This window comes from Elephantulus edwardii, unplaced genomic scaffold, assembly GCF_000299155.1.
Source record: "Elephantulus edwardii isolate Elephantulus edwardi_28Jun2011 unplaced genomic scaffold, EleEdw1.0 scaffold00003, whole genome shotgun sequence".
NCBI lineage: Eukaryota > Metazoa > Chordata > Mammalia > Macroscelidea > Macroscelididae > Elephantulus > Elephantulus edwardii.
In genome coordinates this window covers 32,200,257-32,222,575 of record NW_006399753.1, presented here as the reverse complement: position 1 = coordinate 32,222,575, position 22,319 = coordinate 32,200,257, and the positions used below count along the sequence as shown (strand labels likewise).

Sequence of the window (22,319 nt, the reverse complement as noted above, 5' to 3'; positions counted from 1 at the left end):
TCTTCTTTGGCTCTGGTTGTTGGTGCATATATCTGAATGATAGTGGTATTCCCTGGACTTCCTTGTAAGCATATGGATATAATCCTGTCACTCACAATGTTGTACTTCAAGATGGATCTAGAAATTACTTTTTTTTACTATGAAGGCAACCCCATTTTTCCTTGTCTTTTCATCTCCAGATATGGTCATCTGACTCAAAATGCCCCATGCCAGTCCATCTCATCTCCCCAGTGCCTAATATGTCAATGTTTATGCGTTCCATTTCTTTCTTAACAATTTCTAATTTTCCCACATTCATGGCTCTCACATTCCATGTACCAATCACTAGGGTCTGCTTACAACTGTTCCTCCTTTGTATTTGCATACATTCTCAAAAATGTCTGGAGCCCAAAAGACTGAACAATACAGAATCCAAGAAATAATGGGAAGGTTGTGTTAGGATAAAGTATGTGGGATGTGAGGGTGATCTGGCTGCGACGTCTGTCACCCCATTGATTGCCAGTGTTGAATCAGCTGATCTGCTGGCTAGGCGGATGTCCCCTGCCTCCCTCACCGATCCATGTGCTTCCCTCCTGAAGCTGTGTGCTCAGTTGAAGAGGACGACCATCCCTGAAAGAAGGAAGACTGTCCTTCGGTCAAGAGTAGCTGTGCTCCCCTGCTAGGCTCTCCAAACAAGCTCTCAAGGATATAGTGTATGAAGAAATAGAGTAAGAATTACAGAACACAAACAAAATTAGCCTCTTTCTTAAAATTACCCTCAGATATTCTTTGGCGGTAGAGGATTTTTACAAATTATATAGTCAGTGGAAATTTATTTGAAAGTTAACAAATTGCTAGTAATATTTTCCTTTGAAATGCTTTTAAAAATCTACAGTTATAGAATTCAGGGAGTTCTGGTGGTCTAGTGGCTAAGAACTTGTGTGCCAACCCTAAGGCAGGCAATTTGAATCTACCACCTTCCCCTTGGGAGAAAAGTGAGCAGTCTCTTCTTACAGCCACTGAAAAGCTGCTGGAAGGTCACTATGAGTTGGTTCAGACTTGACTGTATGTCAGTTCAGACTTCAAGGCAATGGGTTGAGTAGAGTTACAGAATTGAAGCAGTGAAGCATTTAAACATGAAATATCCTAGATATGCCAAAATCAAAAGGTATTATAAATGAACAAGAAGTTAATTATTATCTTTTCCTCACCTCCAACTTTTTTAGAATGCTAAGATTGTGATATTTAAGTTTCACCTAACTATATTAATAGTGAAGCCTTTGATTGGTTTCTTTTTCAGTATTTTGTTTCTAAGGTGCAACTTTTTTTTTTCAAAATGAATTTGAAATTAATTGCTTTAACAACTTTATTATAGAGAATGCAGTATTGGACTGTTCTTATGCTGATTAGTTTTGGAAGGTTTAATTTATCCATCTTTTGTTTTTAGGTTATAGATTAAGTCCTCAGACATTAACTGCTATTGTTAGACGTTACAGCAAGAATGGCAGGATCTTCTTTGATGATTATGTTGCTTGCTGTGTTAAGCTTCGAGCATTGACAGGTATTTGCCATTTTAAAATGGATACCGTATTTTCTAGCTGGTTTTTAAAAAAGTAGTCCTTAATTTTCCTCATTATGTTTATAATGTTATTGTTACATACTGATGAGTCAGAAGTTGACTCTTAGCTGATCCTTGAAAGTTTTCAGAGGTGGTAAATTGCATGGGAGGAGATCTCTGTCCTGCAGAACAACTGGTAGATTAGAACTTCATGCTTTGGGTTGGCAGCTCAACCCCTTAACATTAAAGAACCAGAGCTTGCTCATGTTTACAATAGTATTTATTATTTTCTTTATCTATATATCTAATCAGAGCTTTAGTCATGTAAGAACATAAATCATGATAAAAAATTTAAAAAAACCACATAAATTTCTGAGAATAAAACACAGGTTTGTAATGTAAAAAAAAAAAAAAGAATATAAATCATGAAAAGCGTTATAGCCCAATTTTGAAAAGTCTTCTTCATGTCTAATTGGGATTAACTAATTTAAGATTTAATAGAATATGAAGTTATTTATTGTTTAATGACAGGGGAGTTTTAGGGGCATAGTTTGTAGATGGGGCACTGCTGACATGAAGACTTCACCTCTCTGGAGGTTTGGACCCGCCCACGGCCCTGCGAGAGCATGATGGGCCATCTTCTTTGTGACTTGCAGCTTTGGAAACCTGGGTTAGCTTTGAGTCATCTCCAGTTTGACAGCAATGAGTTTTTGAGTTTGGAACACCAAACATTTGAAACTATAAATTTTAAATTCTTTTTAAACATTTTGTTTCAAGATTTCTTTAGGAGGAGAGACCACTTGCAGCAAGGGTTTGTGAATTTCCTGTATGACGATGTGAGTGAGCATACTCTTTAACCCTTTAGATACTTATATTGTATATGCTTATTTTTTGTGGGTTCTTTTAAAAAATAAATTTTTCTTTTATACTTTTTTTTTTTACAAGTTTATATACATTGTTTTTCTTTCCCCTTTCCTTTACCCACTCCTCCCTGTACCTATCAAATTGTGCAACCCTGTGATTAACTCTCCCCCACCCCCATCCTCACCCCTCCTACTCCCCCCCCCTTTGGATCCTCATACCTGTTTTACTAGTTATCTATTTTACAATAATGGTCTTATCCAGTATTTGTCCGTATGGGACTCACTTAGAGTGTGTGTGTGTGTGTGTGTGTGTGTGTGTGTGTGTATATATAATTTTTTTTTTATTACAAAAAATATTAGGATTCCATAGTATTTGTACTAGGAGTCTGACTGGTAAAGGAGGAGATTGTCCCTCCTTCTCCAGCAGAGCATCTGGTGGATTTGAACCACACACCTAAGAGTAATATATTTTATAGAATATTCTCTCTATTTTAAGCTGAACACATATGCAAGATTTGCAATCAGTACAAAATACATTTTTGACTGTATGTTAGAAATAAAAACTTTTTAAAAGTTTCTGTTACATTTTGTCAGCTCATTTTCCATATTATTTTTAATGGTAAAAAATGCTGTCCCTCTTATAAACAAGACTGTATGCATGACAATACTTGTTTTATTTTAATTTATGACATTAAAAAAGCTATTTCTTTCTCATGCCATACGATTGCTTTTAACCTGATGATTTTGCTTGTTTTAGTTTTTGCAGGGTACTATGGCAATTTGAATATCAGTGTTTGAAAATTAGAGAAATACTGTGAATTCTTCTATGTGGATAAACGGGACTACTTTCAATTAAAGCTTTGGAGCCTTCTCCATCTTCTTCCCTGTGAAAGCTCTTCTCTCTATATGCATTTTCACCTTAGTGCATATTTCATGCAATTAAAAAAGATGTCTCTGTATTTGGGATATTTTTGCATGTTGGAAAAGTATCATTTTATAGATAACTGCATAATGCAATATACCTAATTAATATAAATATTTCTTAACTTGAACTTTTAATGTAAACTAAGGGCAATATACTTACAAAACAGATTAAGAAGTAGAAAGATGAAAGTCTATATAAACAAAGTTAAACTTTTCTAGAGAATACATATCTTTGTTTGTAGTTGATATTTAGGCCCAGCTAGAAGGGAGGAAACCTAGATTTCATGCCATGTTTATTATTCATTTGTCATGTAATTAAAAAAACAGAACCACATAGGTTTTTGCTTATGAAGAAAAAAATTTTACTAAGTATTCTTAGTTTGACCATATATTAATCTGTAGTGAAATATGACTACAAAAGGCATTGCTTTTCAGAATCCTGGAAAGAAGTAAGGTTTCACTATTTTGATATTGATCATTTTATATAATTGGCAGTAAAATTTACATGGTTAGTTTTATAAGTGAGTGATTTTTTTTTCCTCTTTGACTCAATAATTTTTCTTCATGATCATGTGTTTGATAATGTGAAAGAAAATGTAAGGTTTTTATTAACACATTTGATAATGTGAGTGGACCTGAACTGAGCCATAAAAATACTTACTTTTAATTCAAGTCAATTATAAGATAAAGCAAATGCTAGTCACACTACTAGGTCTTTCATATTGAATAAGGGTGATATTGTGGATCATCAACCTGGAATTCTAACTTCTAGATTAAAGACCCAGGCATTTACTGTTCTCAGGTTGATTATGGTACTTTTTCTTACTTGAAATTCTCATAGTTGAAGGCACATTATGTTATTAGTATGTGTTTCTGCCAAGTAAGACTTTATATTCACACTCTTTATACAAGTCTTTAAGTATCTACTTCTAGAGATTATTCCAAAAGATGGTCATAGAAGATTTGTGAAGGAGATGGCCAAATATATTTGAGAAACTTCCTCTCAGAGCCTGATAAAGCTCACTGCCATATTAAAGTAGTTGTGTGCCATCAAGTTCGAGCCAACTCGTAGCCAACCTTACGGTGAGTTTTCAGAGGCAGTTAATCACAACGGGAGAGGATTGCCCATCTTTCTCTCATGGACAGCGATTCAAACTGTGTAGAATAAATTAAATTGGGGTTAATTTTCTTGGTCCCTTTTCTTTCCTCTAATCTGTTTTTGACTACAGAACTCCTTTATCTAATAGAGAACTAATTCCATGCTGATCCATTTTAATAGGTGACTCTTTTTGTTTAACATGATATAGACAATCTTATAAAATCATTACATATAGAGAATAATTCTAACAGTATTTTTATACTGAAAGTCATTCTCCAGGTGCTTTCAAAATAATGGATACAGATAAACATCCATTACTAAAGATAAAATATTTTCATAGTTTTATGATAAAAAATGGTTGAAATAGGAATAATATTTGGAAGCTTGTGGTGATTAACCTGAGCCCCAGTTGTCTGATGATATTGCAAAGTATCAAATAATGTACACTTTTAATGTATAAGCGCTTTTATTTATACAGTAAACAAGTTTCCATGTCATTTTGAGAATTTTTTAATAAACATTCAAATAGCTTGCTGTAAAGTTTTATATTATACAAAATCTATTACATATATATTATGAGATGCTTCAGTTCAAATAACAGTACAGTGATACACCTAAGTCTAAAAAACTGCCAGATGATTAAATGTCAGGTATTGCACTTCTATTTCAAGTGGCAGTTAGATCTTTTAAATTACAGCAAGGAGAAATCAATACTATGGGCAATCTTAAGTTGATTCACTTTAAATATCATTAATGACTGTGCTCATTTATCTATTTAAACTTGTATTCAGCAAAAATGTAAAAGAAAAAAATATAGTTAACTTACATGTTTATTTTCAGAAAAGGCATTTATCCTGGAAGAAAGTAGAATTTACTAATATATTTTAAAGTCTGTGCAATTAAAAAACATAACAAAAAATAAGTTTAATTATTTTAATAAAATATATTAATCAAATTCATTGTAATCTGTGTGGTACTCCTTAATTGGACAAATAAACACTATTTATCAGAAATATGCTTTTGTCTTTTGTCTTTTATCTTTAACATACTTGTGAATGATATGTTTTCTCCTACCCCCTTATGGTAGTATTCTGATAAGCTAATAGGAAAATGCTAGTCAAAATATGATCACATAATTCTCGTGAATAAAATTGAAGACTTCATTCAGGTTTCCATATCTTTCTTTTAATTTTCATTTAAAAATGTAATCATGAATATAATATTAAATTGAAATGTGTGTTAAAAGATTGGAAACAGTTTGTTTAATTTCATTCACTTACCTAGTGAATTAGTAAACTTTCAAGTAAATGTATAATGCTTAGGTATCACCTAAGAGTATGCCTAGCATTCCTAAATAATATTAGATGATGTAAGAAAAAATATTTAGAACTTCTGTTATTCAGTGAGTACAGACAGAATAGTAAATAAGTAGTGTTCATATTATTTGTAGCCTAGAAGAAGTTTCTGCCATCACAAATGTCCATATGTTAAATGAATTTTTTTTTTGTCATTTAGAATACCAAGTACAAAATTACTTCCAGCGAACCACTGGAATATGCTTGAATAATTTCTGAGTTTGTATCTACTCATTATTTTAATTCTGGGAAATCTGTGCTTTTATTCTTTTCCTGCTCTATTTTATTTCCTTCTTTTAAAAATATGTATAAGTGGCATGTGACAAAAAGCTTTATAACATTTTCTTTTTCAAAGTAGCTTGGTTCTGTGCACTGCTATATGTTTTGCAAGCATTTATAGTCAAGTGTGCTTCTTTGTTTATGTATATATTGTAAATTGGCAATACTTATACATTACTGTGTGCTAATTTTGTTTTTAGCTGTGCCCTTTTTTGTTAACATGAAAACTGGTGGCAGTTAGGAAAACTGTGGACAATGGAAAGAATGGGGAGAGGACAGGACATCCTTTAATAGCTTTGTTCTGAGACAGCATAGGTCTAGAATGATCTTTTTTCCCTTTTCTGATATATTTTTTAGGTGGGGGACATTTCCCTTAAGCATAAAAATATTTATGTATATATGCATGTAGTCATTTACTTGTTAAGTTGATTGTATTATTGGTCATATTTACTGAAAATTCAGAGGATAAAATGAACAGTATATATGCATGCATGATCCAGAAACATACTAATTAAAGACTTATTTTTTATAAAAAAAATTGAAACTTGCTGCCACATTGAATCGGTTTCTTTTTAGTAACTATTGGGTAGAGTAGGACTACACTGTTGAGTTTCAAAGCCTATAAATCAATATTGTTGCAGACTGCCTTATCTTATGCAGAATGGCTAGAGGGTGTTAACAGTAGCCAAACTACTAACCACTCTTCCACTAGGGCTCTGTTTTGAAATTGACAATTTAAAAACTACTTCTGGCTTAAGTAAACTCTTGTATTCATATTTAATTTCCCGTATCTACTGAATCTCCCAGTTGATCTTATAACAAGATATCAGTGTTTTTCAATGTTTAGCTTTCCATACTTAGTTTCTTACTTTGCAGTCAGCTTTGCTTTAGATAATGATATCGTTCTTTCTGCTAATCTGTGTTTGGTTTGGTTTCTCATTCCATAAGGAAATGTTTTGCTGTTTTAAAATTTTTAGTCTATGAAAAATGAAGTGTGAGGAATCTAAACTATTAGGCTGACTACAAAACCCTTAGTTTAGAAGTTATATTAACATCATCAAATTGTATTAAGAAATTTCTTTGAAGATCATTTTTTTTCTCCTGTAAGAATTGTTGAGCAATTTTAGGGAATTAATGAAAAGGAAATGGAACTTGGGTAAATGAAAAACCTATTTTAGGTTACCTGAATGTTTTCATTCTTGGTAAAAGGAGACAATTAATTGAATATCATAAACTTACTTCATGTGTAAGTTAAAGCCCAGATAACCATTAGGGTTTTTAAGGACCAAAAAGGAAATGTTTTAGTAAGTCCTTGTGTTCTTGATTGGCAGTAATGAGAAATGTTTTTATACTTCCTTAAATTTTGATTCAGTGATTTTAACCACTTAGTCTGGCCTGTTAGTGTCTTGATGAAATGTAGTAAAACTCTATCACTGTTACAGTTATGTGATTTCAATAAATACATCAGCACCACCATGCCTATAGTTAGTACTGTACCTATAAAGTGTTGCAAAGAGTTGACATTTCTAATAAAAGTATCCTAACTTCCTAATGAGTTTTACTTTCTTTGTTCCCAAAATAATTTCTTTTACAAATTCTTGAATTTTTCATGTATAAATAGATCAGAAATTATGTACTTCATTCTTACATTTTATATATATATATTTTCTATATCTTCAATACAACTTGTACACTTCTGTTAGCTACCAAAAATTACAACCATTTTTACATGAAATTTACATTTTTTTCTTATTTACAATTATTTCTAGAACATTATTGCAAAACTAGTTGTGCAAGTAGATTACACTGTCAATACCACATACCAATCTTTGAAGAAAATAGTTGCTAAAAAATAAATATTTCTGCACAGAGTTTCAAAAGCATCATGACTTCATGCTATATTATGTAAAGAAAGACTAGGATGTAGTATATGTTTTGGTAGATTGTTTCATTATGTTTAAAGCATTCCAAGGTACTTTCCACCTAACCAGCATGACTGAGTTTCTTATTTATATCAAATGACTGGCATTTTGAAGTAACCATACACATGGTTGTTTAAATTAGATTCTTTAGCAAGTAAACATCCTGATACACATTTTTCCATCAAAATTATACAATGCCAATTTAAACTGAAAAGATGGTATTGTGCCATTTATTTAGATCAGGAGATGCCTAGATTAAAAAATACAGGGATTCCTCAATATTTTATCTTGTTTCTTTACTATTGGGAAGCAGGATGCCATATTATTTTAATGATACTGTAATTACAGAAGCATTTTGGAGAGGCTTTGAGAACGTAATTGGAAGATTACAGATCATTAAATTGTACTCAAAATATGGGAAATGTGAATGTTTTAGGACTTTCTTATATATTCAGTCATGTGAGCTCTAAAATGTTTAAATGTTAAAAATTTTGATTATTTGCATTTAAAACAGTAACATTAAAATAATAGTTTAAAACACACTGAAATGATAACCACGTGACTTCCATACATTCATACAGAGGAAGTGCAAAGAATTGAGGTTAAATGCTTATAAAAGTCAGTATAGCACGTCATATGTCTCAAAGTGTAAATTAGCCAATAGATGTCACAGATTTCATAACTGCAATTTAGGGATTCACTAAATTTTTGACATTACTTTCTCATGAACAACCACATTAATATTCCCTCCTAAAAATAAAAAAAATGGGATTTCTTTAATAATTCTTACTATTCTCATTTAAGGGTTTCATTATGATTAGTATAGTAATTATATTGGTCATGTGCATGGTCTGTGCTCTTAGTATCGCATTTTTATGTTTTGTTCTTCTATTTGCACTAGTAACTTGATTTTAAATAATTTTGTCAATTGATCTCTTAGCTTTCACTTGATAAACTTATGTAAATAAGCTTATGTAAATAAGCTTGTGATAATCATATTGTAAGTTACTAATCTTTGTGTGAGTTTTCTAGATTGAATTTTCTTAGTATATTTGCACCATATGAACATGTGCTGGATTATCCTAAATTTGGGCTCTGATTAATCACAGCCCTCCAGATAGTATAAAGCATTTAAAAACAAGATCCTTTTTGTTTTCAGAAGATCAACATCATTTCACTATGAGTACAGCCTAACAGTAAGATCTTTGAATGAGAACACTTGAGAAAAGGGGAAGAAATGCTACCGCAGGACTTCAACATAGCTTTTATGAAAATGTATCCTTTCATGAATGTTGGACCTAGGTGATACTAACAAATATAAGGGCACTATAACAGATGAAGCTTTGCTAACACCAGCTTTCTCATGGTGCCCCTGCCTGTTGGATCTTTTTTGGCTACTGGATCTTTGAGGGATGTGTGGAAATTGTAGGTACTTGTGACCCAGTGTAAATGAGGTCAGTGTTAGGTAGAGGAACGAGCAATGGTTTGCTTGTTAGAAGACCCAAATAGTGCAAGTAATATCAACAAACCATTATCTTTGTGATGCACAAGTGACATGATTTTACAATACTGTTTACAAAGCATTTCTTCAAAGAGATACTTCAGAAGATCCTCAACCTACTCCTTCAAGGTAAGGAAAATTGTCCCTCTATTTTTATAATTTAGGATACTGGAACTCACTAGGAATTTAAATCTCACAAATAAGCACATAGGGTAAGACTTGAATTCAGGTTCACCACACCAAGTCCCTTGCTATTTCTACCCTTCTAAACTAAGGCAGTTAAAGTAACTGTGTAAGACAGCCTTACAAGGAAAGGGAGTGGGCCCAGGCACATGAAAAGAGCTATTAACATGGTAAGGTTTTCTGCAAACAATAGAAAATACATTTATGGTAAAAATCATATTTGGAACATGTATTTTTAAATGCCTACTCAGTGACTATATCAAAAAGCCAACCTTTACAGATTACATTCTCCAAGTACTTAATTTGACAAATTGGCTTTGCATACTTGGTGTTTAATATCGGTTCAAAGCAGATATGTTTATAACAATGAGATTCATTATTCCCACTATTATTATAAATAGTATCATTTAAAGCTATAAACCTAATAGTGCAAAATACAATTAAAAGAGACAAAACAAGAGCTACACTCAGATTTTTCTGAATAAAAATTTTCGTCTTGGATAAACAAACAGCTGTTTAATTGGAGATAACACATTTTGCAAAAGCTAAATTTAAAAAAAACCTGTTCCTTGATTATTTCTTCATATCATGTTTCTGGATGGATGAGAAACAGTGAATTTAGTATTTTCTGAGCACATACTATGTGCCAGGCACTTCATGTTATCTCATTTTCCTCCTCAATCTTTAATGAGGAATGTGCCATTTTCATTTTTACAAATTAAGGGCAGGGTTCCAGGTAGGTTAGTAACTTGCTCAGAACCACACAGGCATTTAAATTTGAACCCAAGTCTGTCTGATAGTGGACCCTATGCTTGCCTTTCTGCATTGATTATTCACAAATTGTAGGTGTGCATCAGAATTGTGTGGACAAGCCGGTTAAAAGACAGTTGACTCCTTCTACAATTACTGAGAATTCATTAAGTCTGAAAATCAAGAGAAAAAAAAATTGTATTTCTAACAAATTCCCAGGTGATGCTGATGCTACTAGTTCAAGGACCATACTTTGAGGACAACTGTTCTGCATCATACTGACTTCTAAGACATGGCTAAGTGTCTCTATGCATTCTCATGATAGACTGCAAAAATATTATTAGAAACCTAGTAAAATTTGAATGTATTTATAATTCATAAACATTTTAAGCTAATGAGAAATGTTCTTGGACATATTCATCTACTTTGGGTATTAACTGTGGCTAGATTGATATAAAATGATAACAATCAGTGTTGCAATTCATTTTTAATATCTGCAGCTCAATTCCTTTTTCAAAAATCAATTACACTAGAAGAAAGATATTGTTAATTAATAATGATATGTTAGATATGATAAGGTGATAACATTTTAACCTCAGGGGATGTAAGATTGATTTTAAAAATGACATTTGCATAAGGACATTATCATATTAAGCATTGCCAAAGTTCAACTCTCAAAAGACCTTGTAAGTCAGCCTATTTTTCTAGAACTAAGTTTAAATGTCACTGTGCTCTGAGATATTTTCCACATCTCCTCATGATACGAATTAGAAAGTTCAATTCTGATGACCAACCCTTTATAAAGAGTTTAAGAAATGGTGCCATCCCAGATCTGCCTGCTGCTTTCCCATGTTTGGTGAATGTTGTTGATCACCTTCGAGTCGAGCACGACTCATAGGGACCCTATGAACAAAAAGCCTGAAGCCCCTCTACAACTATTGACATTTATCAAAGTTCATAGAGTTTCTGGAGGCATGTTATTTAGGAAGTGGATATTTACAAAGATTGCAAGAATATTCATGAAATGTTTTTTTAATTCCCAGTTTTCTCATTTTTAATTCCCAGTTTTCTCATCAACAAATTGAGATGTAAGACCCCTTTATGTACTCAGAAATTAATAGTGGTAGGAAGACATCAAAGAAAATGTAGATTTTAGATAGTATGCATTTAGGCCAGGGGACCAAATAGCACTATTTTTTTTAAAGAGAGCAAATGGTATTAATGCTTCTATTTATCCAGAAGGAAAGCAGTAGCTATATCACTATTATTGGATGCAGTCAGATTCAGCCCTTAGTGGGATCATAAGATTGAGGGGCAAGACTGTTGTCACAACATGATGGGGAAGGTGATTATGTTCTTTTATATTTTGGGTCTCTGGCTGGGGCAAAAAGATTCATTTTATATATTAAGATAATTGTTTCATCATATTTAACTCATTGCTTTTGAGTTGGAACTGACTCATAGCTGATCCTCTACTGGGTCTTCAAAGGCTGTAAATCACACAGGACATTTCCCAGCTTTAGTGGGCTAGTGGTAAGGAGCTGTGCTGCAATTCCAAAGGCATGTGGTTCTAACCAGTTGCTCTACAGAAGGATGGACAGTCTCCTTCCATGCAATTTACTGCCTCTGAAAGCCCACAGTGAGCTATGGATCAGTTCTAACTCAGTGGCACACAACAACAACAGCAACAACAACTACTACTACTACTCCTACTCCAAGTAGACTAGTTGATGGATTCAAACTGCCTGCCTTCAGGTTGGCAGTGCAACTTTCTACCCACTAGGCTATGAGAGCTCCCAATTTCACCATTGAGCACTGAATTTTATTTATGATTGACAACTAGGGTGGCAGTAGGTTTTGTTTTGTTTTGTTTTTTCTTTTTTAAACTAACACATTTTAGGAAGGGAATATCTTAACTTTGCCCTATACTAAAGTTTTATTACCAAGAAATTCTTTTATGTCAGTTAAGAAGAAAAAGTTCTGTGTTAAAATTGAAACAATCTAGATGCTTTCATACCATTCCCCTTCCTCCCATTCCTTCATGCTCACTTTTTATAAAGAGGTATAAATAGACAACAATAACAACATAAATAGAGATTTTTTTTGTGGAAGGCCGAATTTTAAGCGTGTCAAAACAAATGTTGCAGCTGAAGCATTCATTAATCAATCGGGTATAGATTTCTCACCTGCCAAATTCTCTCTCTATAAATGAACAATCTCTAGTGAATGCATTTTGAATCTGCCTGTATTCTTATGAAATGTAATGCAGCTGCAAAAATTTGCCCAAACATGGAAATAAATTCCTTAAATAGCACTCTGAATCAGCCATTTGTGTGGCTCTGTCCCTCCTGCTAGATCGAGTTTCTAACACAGTGGTAGGCACCCTTTAAATGTTTGTTAAATAAGGAAATTAAAGCACTCTCTAAACTGGTGTTAATACCAAAAACGATTTATGAGCTGGTTATTTACTGTTATACTTTTATTTAATTGACTAATCATTTTGTCATGTGTACCTTATTATTTAGCTATTAGTTTTTTAAAATTAAACACAGAAATGTTTCTGTACCTACAGATAGGCTCTCACATGGATTATCATTTTATGAGACCATTTAAAAATAAAGCGAGCAATTTAAGGTGGTTGTTGTGTACCACTGTGTTGGAACCGACCCACAGTTGACCCCCCAGCGCGTTTTCAGAGGCAGTTAATCACATGGGAGATTGCTCATCCTTCTTCTGTGGAGCAGCTGGTGGCCTTAAACCATGAGTTTAAGGGTTTGCAGTGCAGCTTCTTGCCACGAGGCCACCAGAGCTCCCTTACCTTAGTCATATTTTAAATAGTACAGTGATTTTGCAAGTGTAAATAAATTGCATGTATTTGGAGCTAACAAATTCGTGTTAAATATGAGTCAGTAAGATTTTAGTTTTATATTGGAAGACTATAAATTAATGTATCTTAATAGTATGCACAGATAAAATGTTTCTGTAAAAATATATGAGTATTTAGGGATTCATAAAAAGACTAAGAACTTTCCAACCAATTTTCAATTTTTTTTTGCGTGCAGAAGGAAAGACTTTAATAATTTTATAAATCATACTTAGCTAGTTAAAATCAGAACTGCTTAACTGGAATTCAGCTAAGCAGAATTTTTAATTTGCAACTTTTCCTATATTTTGCTTTTATGAAAGAAAGGCCTACCCCAAACTCTAATGGTTACTTATATAGAATAAATATATATTCCACTGTCTTTTATGATATTCTGGGGTTAAGATACATCTGGCCCAGTCTATATTCAATCGATTTTGACTTAGTTTTTGATTAGCAAGTGTTTAAATAACCCGAAACACCTTGACATTTTACTGCTGGTGAGTGCATTTTCTTCCTAGGGGGGTAAAGACACATTATTTTTCCATTTATAACTGGGATTAGAAGGCCACAGAACAACATATATTTAATGGAAGGTACCTTTTCCATTCAAAATGGTACATTCTTTGAAAAAATTCAGCATTGTCCTAAAATATGAATCAGAAAAGCAAAGTGGTATTAGTTTACATCAGCCTTATTTCATCAATTCTGAAGAGGAGTTCCCCCTTCCTCCTCCTGAAAAAAACTCATTAAAATTAGAAAAACTTTTTTTTTAAAGCATTGAAGAAAATATGCCAATGGGAGATATTTGAGGTTGTTTTTCAATGCAGTTAGTGACAGATTTTTAAATAGAAAGGCCTTTTGTTGTCGTTAATGCTGGCCTATATTCATGTATTTGGAGATTGCTTTCTATGCTGTCAGAGATTTATAACTCTAACTTTGCATATATTTCCCCCTGTGTGGTGGAATGAATGTAAATAACTATAAACATCTTGGAAGAGAATGGTATCTGTTCTCAAAAGTAAATTATGAGTCCCTTTGAATTTACATGAGTTGAGGATCATCTGAATTGCATCCATGAACAACAGTTTTATCCCTTAATTTCTTATTTGTTTGGAAGGCATTTTCATAACAAAGTACTGGTTTTGTTAAAGCAGTAAATAGGAGTCTCCATGCAAGAAAAATTGGAGTTTCCTAACATGCACATGGTTTAAAAAATAAAAAGTAAAAAATAAGATGCCTTGAGATGCTGGCAGTTTTAACATTTGGGACAAAAAATTCTTAACGTATATTTACATCCTAACTGCTCAATTTTACCTTACAAGCTTCAATTTAGGAAAATATACAGTACTTTTGCATATAATAATGGTAACTTGTGAGCCCCTGAGTCAAGTAGAGAGGATTTAAATACAAAAAAGAAAACAGCCATTAAAAGCACTTACATTGTATGTGGAGTAAATAGTACAAAATGATTATTTCCCTGGAAGACCAGGATCAGAAACATGCCTATGAAGACCCAAGATTCCAGTAGTGCTTTGAGATGATTCAGGTAAAGAAGGATGCCTAATTGGATGAAGGTAAGTCTTTCTTTGCCTCGGCTGAAGCTTTAAAGACAGATCACTGTCTTGTTTTAAAAGTGAAGTCAAGTTGTCTTCTGAAGCTGTGTTCAGATGTACCCCACTTGAGAGGGATTCTTTGGATTTAAGGTTAGATTTTTCAAGGTCTAGAAATTCAGGACACTGATAAAAAAAGAAAAAACATATTTAGAAATCACTTTGGCAGTCATCTAAAACTATGCTCATACTAGGTAAATGAGTTTTCTTTCACCATTATATTTTCTTTCACCTATACATTTGATCAGTGACATTGACCAGAATTTGCTCTTCAAAAGATGAGTCAAGAAATTAGAGGTAAGGTATCAATTTAGCTATGCTGAGTTCTGATGGTCGAGTGGGTAAAGAACTATGCTGTCAACTCAAAGGCAAGAGGTTTGAATGCTCCAGAAGCTCCTTGGGAGAAAGAAGGGTAATCTCATTCTGTGATATTTATATCTTATGAAAACCCACTGGAGAGTCAGTTATGAGTTGGTTCCTAATTGATGCAATGAGATGATGATGATGAAACAATAACTATTCCAAGAATTTCACTTTTACCCTGAAGCCAGGTTAGAGTATTTGCACATAGGATTTTCTAGATGTATTTTAAATCTTTACGGCCACCCCATAGGAATCAAACTAGAATACGACTCCATAGTATTTTTGAAAATAGATTGTCAGATCTTTCTTCCAAGGCACTTATGGATAGATTTTAACTACCAACTTTCCAGTTAGCAACAGGACGTTTTAAATGTTTGCACCACTCAGGAACCTCTACTATGTTGACTGAAGAGCTAAGAGGAGAAAGTAAAAGCAAAAAGAAAAAAATAAAGGACATAAAATTCTCCAGCCCAAATAAATTACCTAAGTAGACTGAAAGAAAAGAAAGAAAAAAAAAAACCAGACTGAAAGTACAGAATAAAATACATGGTTCTTCAGGTTTGCCACAAACCAATGGCAAGTGGTGTCAGTTTCAACTCATAGTAATCAATCCTTCTCCAGGTTACCAAGGGCTATATCTCTTAAGGGGAAGATACTGTCCAGCTTTCTTCTGTACAGTGGTTGGTGGATTAGAACTGTTGCCCTTTAGGCTAGCAGCTTGGTATGTTATCACCACACCAACCCTGCTTACAAAAACAGTTGTTATTAGGTGCTGTCGAATTGAGTACACCTGTAGTGACTTTATTAATGACAAATCTGGACCCTATTCTACCCTGCGCTCTCCTGATTATCTCTGACATAGTTGAACCCATAGCTGCGGTCACTGTATCAGTTCACCTTGTTGTGTGAGGGTTGTCTTCTCTTTCTGGTAGTAAATTCTTTTCTATGTTCATATTGTAGTAAGATTATCTTACTCTAGGTCCATTACTTCTTGTTATTAATGTAATTTAATTCCTAGACCATTTGAACTAAATTTCTAAAGAAATAATTTTTAAGACTCTTCTGTACATTATTTTTTCTTAGGTCTAATTTTACTATAGGGATTTCTGGTGGCCTAGCCCAGAGGGGGTTGTGTTCCTAACCCAGAAGTGGTAACTCTGGGGGGTTTGAATTGACTAGAGACTCCATGGGAATAAGAGGAGCAGTCCCTCTGCATGTAAGTTACAGCCTTGGAAACCCACTGGAGGGCTTACGGAAATAAATTATTAAGAGAAAATTCCAGGTGATTTAGACCTAAGATAATTTAATAGGGATGAAAAGGGACTCATTACAAACTCTCTCTTACCACTTCATCTTCCAGGTGAAATAAGATTAGTAATCCTGGTGATGGGTGCTGCAGAGAGGAGATTACTAGTCTGATTGTATTTGCACCTGAAGTATTCTTGGTCCATCTGCTGTTTCTCCTCCCCATGATTCCTGAGATCCCACTCACTCGCTTGCCTCTATAACACATTACAGAGTTCCCCACTCCCACCACTCCACCTGAAGCACTGTTGGACCCAGGTAATTCCTTAGTGCTCTAAACTCTATAAACAAATTTAAATAGGTTGGTTCTTGGAGAGTTTCCCTTAAAAAAAAAAAGTCTTTGTGTGAAGTCATTCTACTAGGTCCAATGTTCTCTAGTTTTAAATGAGGAAAACAATCAGTGAGGAACTTGTGTAAAATGAAGCCTCCAGTACCCATTCCCAGAGCTTGTCACTGAGTAGCCACAGAGACTGGATGAGAATGTCTTTTGCACAAGCGTTCAAGTCATTCTGATTCAAGGGGCCTTTGGACTGCACCATGAGAAACACTCTTCATTGGGCTGTTGAACACAGTCAATACTCACTTGTGAGGAAGGACTGAAATTTCTGTCTGTTTTAATGGATGCACCAGGATGGCTGGCTCTCATTAGGCGGATGACGGGTCTCTGATACTCAGCTCCTGCAGTCACCATACTATAGGCTGGAGGAACCGCAGCAGTTTGCTTCTGCAGCAACTGTAAGATGGTCTGGATGTCAGTAGTCATTTGGGATTCAAGTCTACAGGACAGACAGAAATTGGAGAAGACAGTCCTCAGATAGTCCAGGAGTGCAAAATCATTTGAGAAGATTTCAGCATTATTACCACAACTGTGGTCTGCATTAAACAAGGAGAGGAGAGTGAATAACGAGATTCTGTCCAGGCTGATGCTTACCTTCTACAGCCCATAACACAGGGTTCAGTTAAAGACCATTGCTTCTTGCTTATTGAAAGAATATGATATTGTTTTTAAGAACAAATTCTTTCAATTTCCTTCAACTCCTCCCCCATCAAATTGTAAAACACTATGATTAATTCCCACTCCGCCTGCACATCCTTATCCCTCTGTTTCCACCCTCTCGAACCCCTCTTGGATCATTTTACTCATTCTACAATAATGGTTTTATACAATATTTATCCTTGTGGGACTGAGTTAGTTCACTCAGCATTATGCTCTCCAGTCCTTCTCAAGTTAGGTAATAATTTACAAAATCATTGCTCCTGCGTGCTGTGTAGTATTCCATCCTGTGAATGTGCCATAATTCCTCAGTCCCTTTGATTGTGGTTGGACATTTTTGCTGTTTCCATGTTCTTGTGATGATAAATAATGATGGTATGGAAAAAAAAAGAAAGAATATGAACAGAAAAATGAATGGAATTGACACAGTCTTTACTGATTTTCAAGGGGAAAATACAAGGAGAGATCTGCTTTTTATATTATCATTCTCTCTGGTTTTCTATTATGCTTACCCTCTTGTCAAAATAATCTTTATTCTTATAAAACATAGGTTTCCCTTTCTTTCAAAGTCATAGCACTTCATAGTAATTTCTTACATTGCCCTTAAATATCACAAAATAAAATTTACTTTTTTTATCTTCTCTCTTTTGTACATCAAGTGTTGTATATTATTTATTGCATTATTGTGAAATGTTGCTGAATGTCAAATTCCTTTGCACTATACAGTTCAAGACTTTTTGTATTTAAGACAGACCAAACCTAAAAGTTCACTTGCATCCATGACCCATAGGCTTTCAAAATGCCAATCTGCTCATTTCTCCCTCCCCAAACATTTACAGGTAGCTAACTGAGTCATTTAAATAACTCTCATTTTAAATTGGAATTCAAAGGAACATAGCAAAACACAATTAAACTTATTCTTCTCTTTTGCATGTGTTAATAAAGCTTAAACTAAACATGGAGAAAATGTTGTAGACATAAAAACAAAGTGTGAAGCAAATGCCTTCTTAAGAAAGGCTTCTAACTCTTCACTTCTTGATAGGTGCTGTTTTGCGTTTAACAACAACAAAAAGCAAAGAAAAAGTAAATCTTACAGAAAGAGAACAGAAAACATCTGAAAAAATATTAGAAAATAGTTTCTTTTTTAAAAAAAGATTTAAAAATATAATTAACACTTCAAATTATTCTTCTGAGTATCAGTATAGAACATTATCTTTATAAGTTTTCTATATTTGGTAAATATAGCCATTTATCTTAGTGTATTCTAAACCATAGATATAAATTATGCATGATTATGCCTTGTAAATGTCAAACAACACATTGAAAAGAGAAAAATGAAGTTATCAACAGTTTTATTTATCTATTTGTTACCCAAACGACTGACCTAATGTTTTTATGGCACCAACTAATCTACCAACTGTTATTTTATTGTTGTGTCTCATTTCTTCCCTTTCGTTCATCAAGGTCTCTAGCTCAAATTTTAAGTGCATAAAAAACCTTTTCCATTATTTAGCCAAGTCAGGATAAATTTATTGCTCCCCTGAGTCCCCAAAGAAAATTTTACATTCAGGCTTGATCATAAATATTTCTGTGCATGTTTATCCTAGAATCACCAGCATCTGCATAACTTACCTACTATTTTCAGATTGAATGTAAAAGAAATTGGGGAGTGGGAAATAGAATGAAAATTTCATCAACAAATGGATTTAGAATCCATGAGCCAGACATGAGATATATTTGCTTGTTAAAAAACCTTTGTCAAAGAATCTGCAATGGCTTCTGAGAAAGATCTCTATTATTACAGATTCTGTCTACTTGAACAGAGTCTATAAAGGGGGAATAATCTGTTGGAAGATGAGGCTTTCTCATCTACAAGTCTAGTAATTGTACAGGCTGTTCATGGACCTATGTAAGTGCACAAGTCAGTTCACGGATCCTGAGACTACATGATAAGAGACATCTGTCTCAGTATAACTTAGGTAAAGTTTAGGCCACCCTTTAAACATAACTTAGTTTGAACTTTTCATGCAAAAAGCAAGATTAGAACAATTATTTACTTCACTATTTGCATCAATAAATTAATAAAGAGCAATGCATCTGAAAGGACACTCTTCTCTGAACAAACTTGCTTAGTCAAAGAAACTTCCCTAACCAAGACTTCAAAGATTTGCCTAATGCAATAGGTCTCCTGATTTCCTGTCTGCTAATACCATAGGTGTTGCTTGTTAATCTAAGCAACACAAAACAATTGACAGCTTCAATTCTTTGCATCAGTCATAATGTTGACTGCTGGTCTGTGGTGAGGACCTTTGTTTTCTTGATGTTGAGATGTAACCCATATCAAAGGCTGGGTCTTCTCAGCAAGTAGTCCATGCTATCCTCACTTCAGCAAGCACAGCTGTGTCATCTGCATAACACAAGTTGTTGATGAGTCTTCCTCCAATCCTGATGCCACATTCCTCCTCATACAGTCCAGCTTCCCAAATTATTTGTACAACATTGAATAGGTATGGGGAAAGGATGCAGTCCTTCCCAATTTTAAACCAAACAGTGTTCCCTTGCGACATTTGGACAACAGCTTCTGGATCTTGGTATGGATTTCTCATGAGCACAATTAAATGTTCTGTGATTCCCATTCTACTAAATGTTAACCATAACTTGTTATGATTCATACAGTGTGCCTGATTCAGACCATGCTCTTTCAGATCTGCTCCATTTTCAGAAAGCTGTGCTATGAATAAGGATGACAGAAGTATTACTGTCTTTGAATTATAGTTCTGGGGTGGAGTACTAAACACCTCATGGACGGCCAAAAGAACAAACAGATGTGTCTAGGACAAAGCATGACCAGAGTGTTCCCTGGAACCAAAGATAGCAAAGCTTTGTCTTTATGCTTTGTACATATAGTTAAATGAAGCTATTCCTTGGAAAGGGGCATTTGGGTTGGAAAGATGGAGGATCAGTGAGGGCAAGGAAGACCCTAATGAGATGGACTGACATGGTGACTTTAGCAATGAGCTTTACTGAGTCAGAGATGATCCTGTGGTGCAGAATGGGGCAAGGTTCAGGTCAGCTCTTCATAGGGTGGATAGGAATTGTGTGAGTCAACAGCTCCTAATAACCACCATCACCACTACCACGACTTATTAAAGGCCCTTACTGTGCCTTGCTGAGTTTGTGAATCCTGAATTATGCCACAAAATTTGCCAAATCCCAATCCATTTCCCACCTTGAAGGGTGAGAACCCAAAACCCAATCAATAGATATCCTACTTCAGACTTCCCTTTCTGAGATGTGGTTTAGATTCTCTCAAAATGGTGTCTCCCTTTCTTCAGAGGCAGAGATTGCGAATAAACTTAGTTTTGTTTTATCAGTATTCTAGTGATTTGGGGGAGCAGTTCATCAAAGCAGAGTGTTGGCAAGGAGAATTGCATTTTCATGTTTCATTGTGCAATCTATGGCTGCAAATACAATGGATGGTTCTTTTGAGAATAAGTAATTTACCTTTTTCAGGAGGAACTATAGAGAATTTTTATAGCACTCTAGTATTTTAAACAGAAGTTATTATCCAACTTCTATAACAATATTTTGAGGGATTGAGGTCAGCATTGCTATAAACCTGTGTCAAATAAGTATTTTCCATCATCCAAAGATGCACGACGGAGGTGGTAGGCGGTGGGAAGACAGGAAGATTAATGGATACAGACTCTGATCTCAGGGAGCTGACAGGAGCAGATTGCTTGGGAAGGAAAGATGAAGGAAACACATAAATAACTAACACAAGGTGAAGCAAGTGCTTCATACCATGCTACAGGCACACACGTAAACGGCTATGGTGTTTAACTAGGGCAAGAGTCATTGATAACAGCTTTATGTTTAATGTTCTACTCCAAGAGGGAGGTCCCAGACCAGCAGCACTTGGCATCTTTGGGAGCTTGTTGGAATCTCTGCCAAGTCAGACCTACTGACTAAGAATCTGCATTTTGACAAGCTCTCCATGTGATGTGTATGCACAATTAAGGTTTCAGAATCACTGCTTTTAGACCAAGCATTAATGTATTGCCTAAATATGTTTATAAAAGTAGGCACAAGAAAGAAGAATGAAGTTTTTAAAATGTTAACTTTTGACGCTGTTGTTATTGAGCCTATGATTCATAGTGACCCTCTGAACCCTGCTCTATCTTAAACCAATCTTATTGTCTCTGACACACCTACTCATATTACCCCAGTCACTGAGTCAATCACTCTCATAGAGGGTCTTCCTCTCTTGTGCTGTCCCTCCACTCTCCCAACCATGCTGTTCCTCTCCAAAGACTGGTCCCTCTTTGAAACACGCCCAAAGTATGCCAGACAAAGCTCCAGAATCCTTGCCTCCAAGAGCAACCAGGTTTCACTCTCTCCAGGACAAACCTGATGGTTCTAGCAATCCATGGTATATTACATACTCTTCTCCAGCACCACAGCTCCAAGGTATCAATTCTCCTTCTCTCATCCCTAGTCATGTTCAGATTTTTGATGCATAGCACACAAGACCATGGCCTAGAATAGGTGCACCTTGGTCTCCAGGCTAACATAATTGCTCTTCAGTACTCTGACAGCAGACTTTCCCAATGCAATTGACCTTTGCATTCCAAGCTGCTGGTTCTAAGAGTGTTGATTGTGGAGCCAAGCAAACAAGTTAACAATCTCAATCTCTTCACCATCTATCTGCTGCCAATTGGTCCATTAGTGAGAATCTTTGTTTTCTTTTTGTTGTTGTTATTGTTGT

The 22,319-nt window shown here is 34.6% G+C and overlaps 2 protein-coding genes across 2 annotated transcripts in view; one reads left to right on the top strand and one right to left on the bottom strand.

Annotated features, from left to right (window-relative positions):
* GCA (grancalcin, EF-hand calcium binding protein) overlaps window positions 1-3,184 on the top strand; it is a 34,302-nt gene extending 31,118 nt beyond the window's left edge. Inside the window, exons 6-8 of the mRNA XM_006879358.1 lie at window positions 1,427-1,540; window positions 2,315-2,373; window positions 3,158-3,184. Coding sequence (XP_006879420.1) covers window positions 1,427-1,540; window positions 2,315-2,373; window positions 3,158-3,184 — 200 coding nt within the window. The remainder of the gene's footprint in view (window positions 1-1,426; window positions 1,541-2,314; window positions 2,374-3,157) is intronic.
* Window positions 3,185-14,748: 11,564 nt separating this feature from the next.
* The window catches only part of KCNH7 (potassium voltage-gated channel, subfamily H (eag-related), member 7), a 759,623-nt gene continuing 752,052 nt past the window's right edge, over window positions 14,749-22,319 (bottom strand). The window contains exons 16-17 of the mRNA XM_006879356.1: window positions 17,141-17,333; window positions 14,749-15,015 (exon numbers count right to left, since the gene is read on the bottom strand). Of these exons, the coding sequence (XP_006879418.1) occupies window positions 14,749-15,015; window positions 17,141-17,333 (460 nt within the window). The remainder of the gene's footprint in view (window positions 15,016-17,140; window positions 17,334-22,319) is intronic.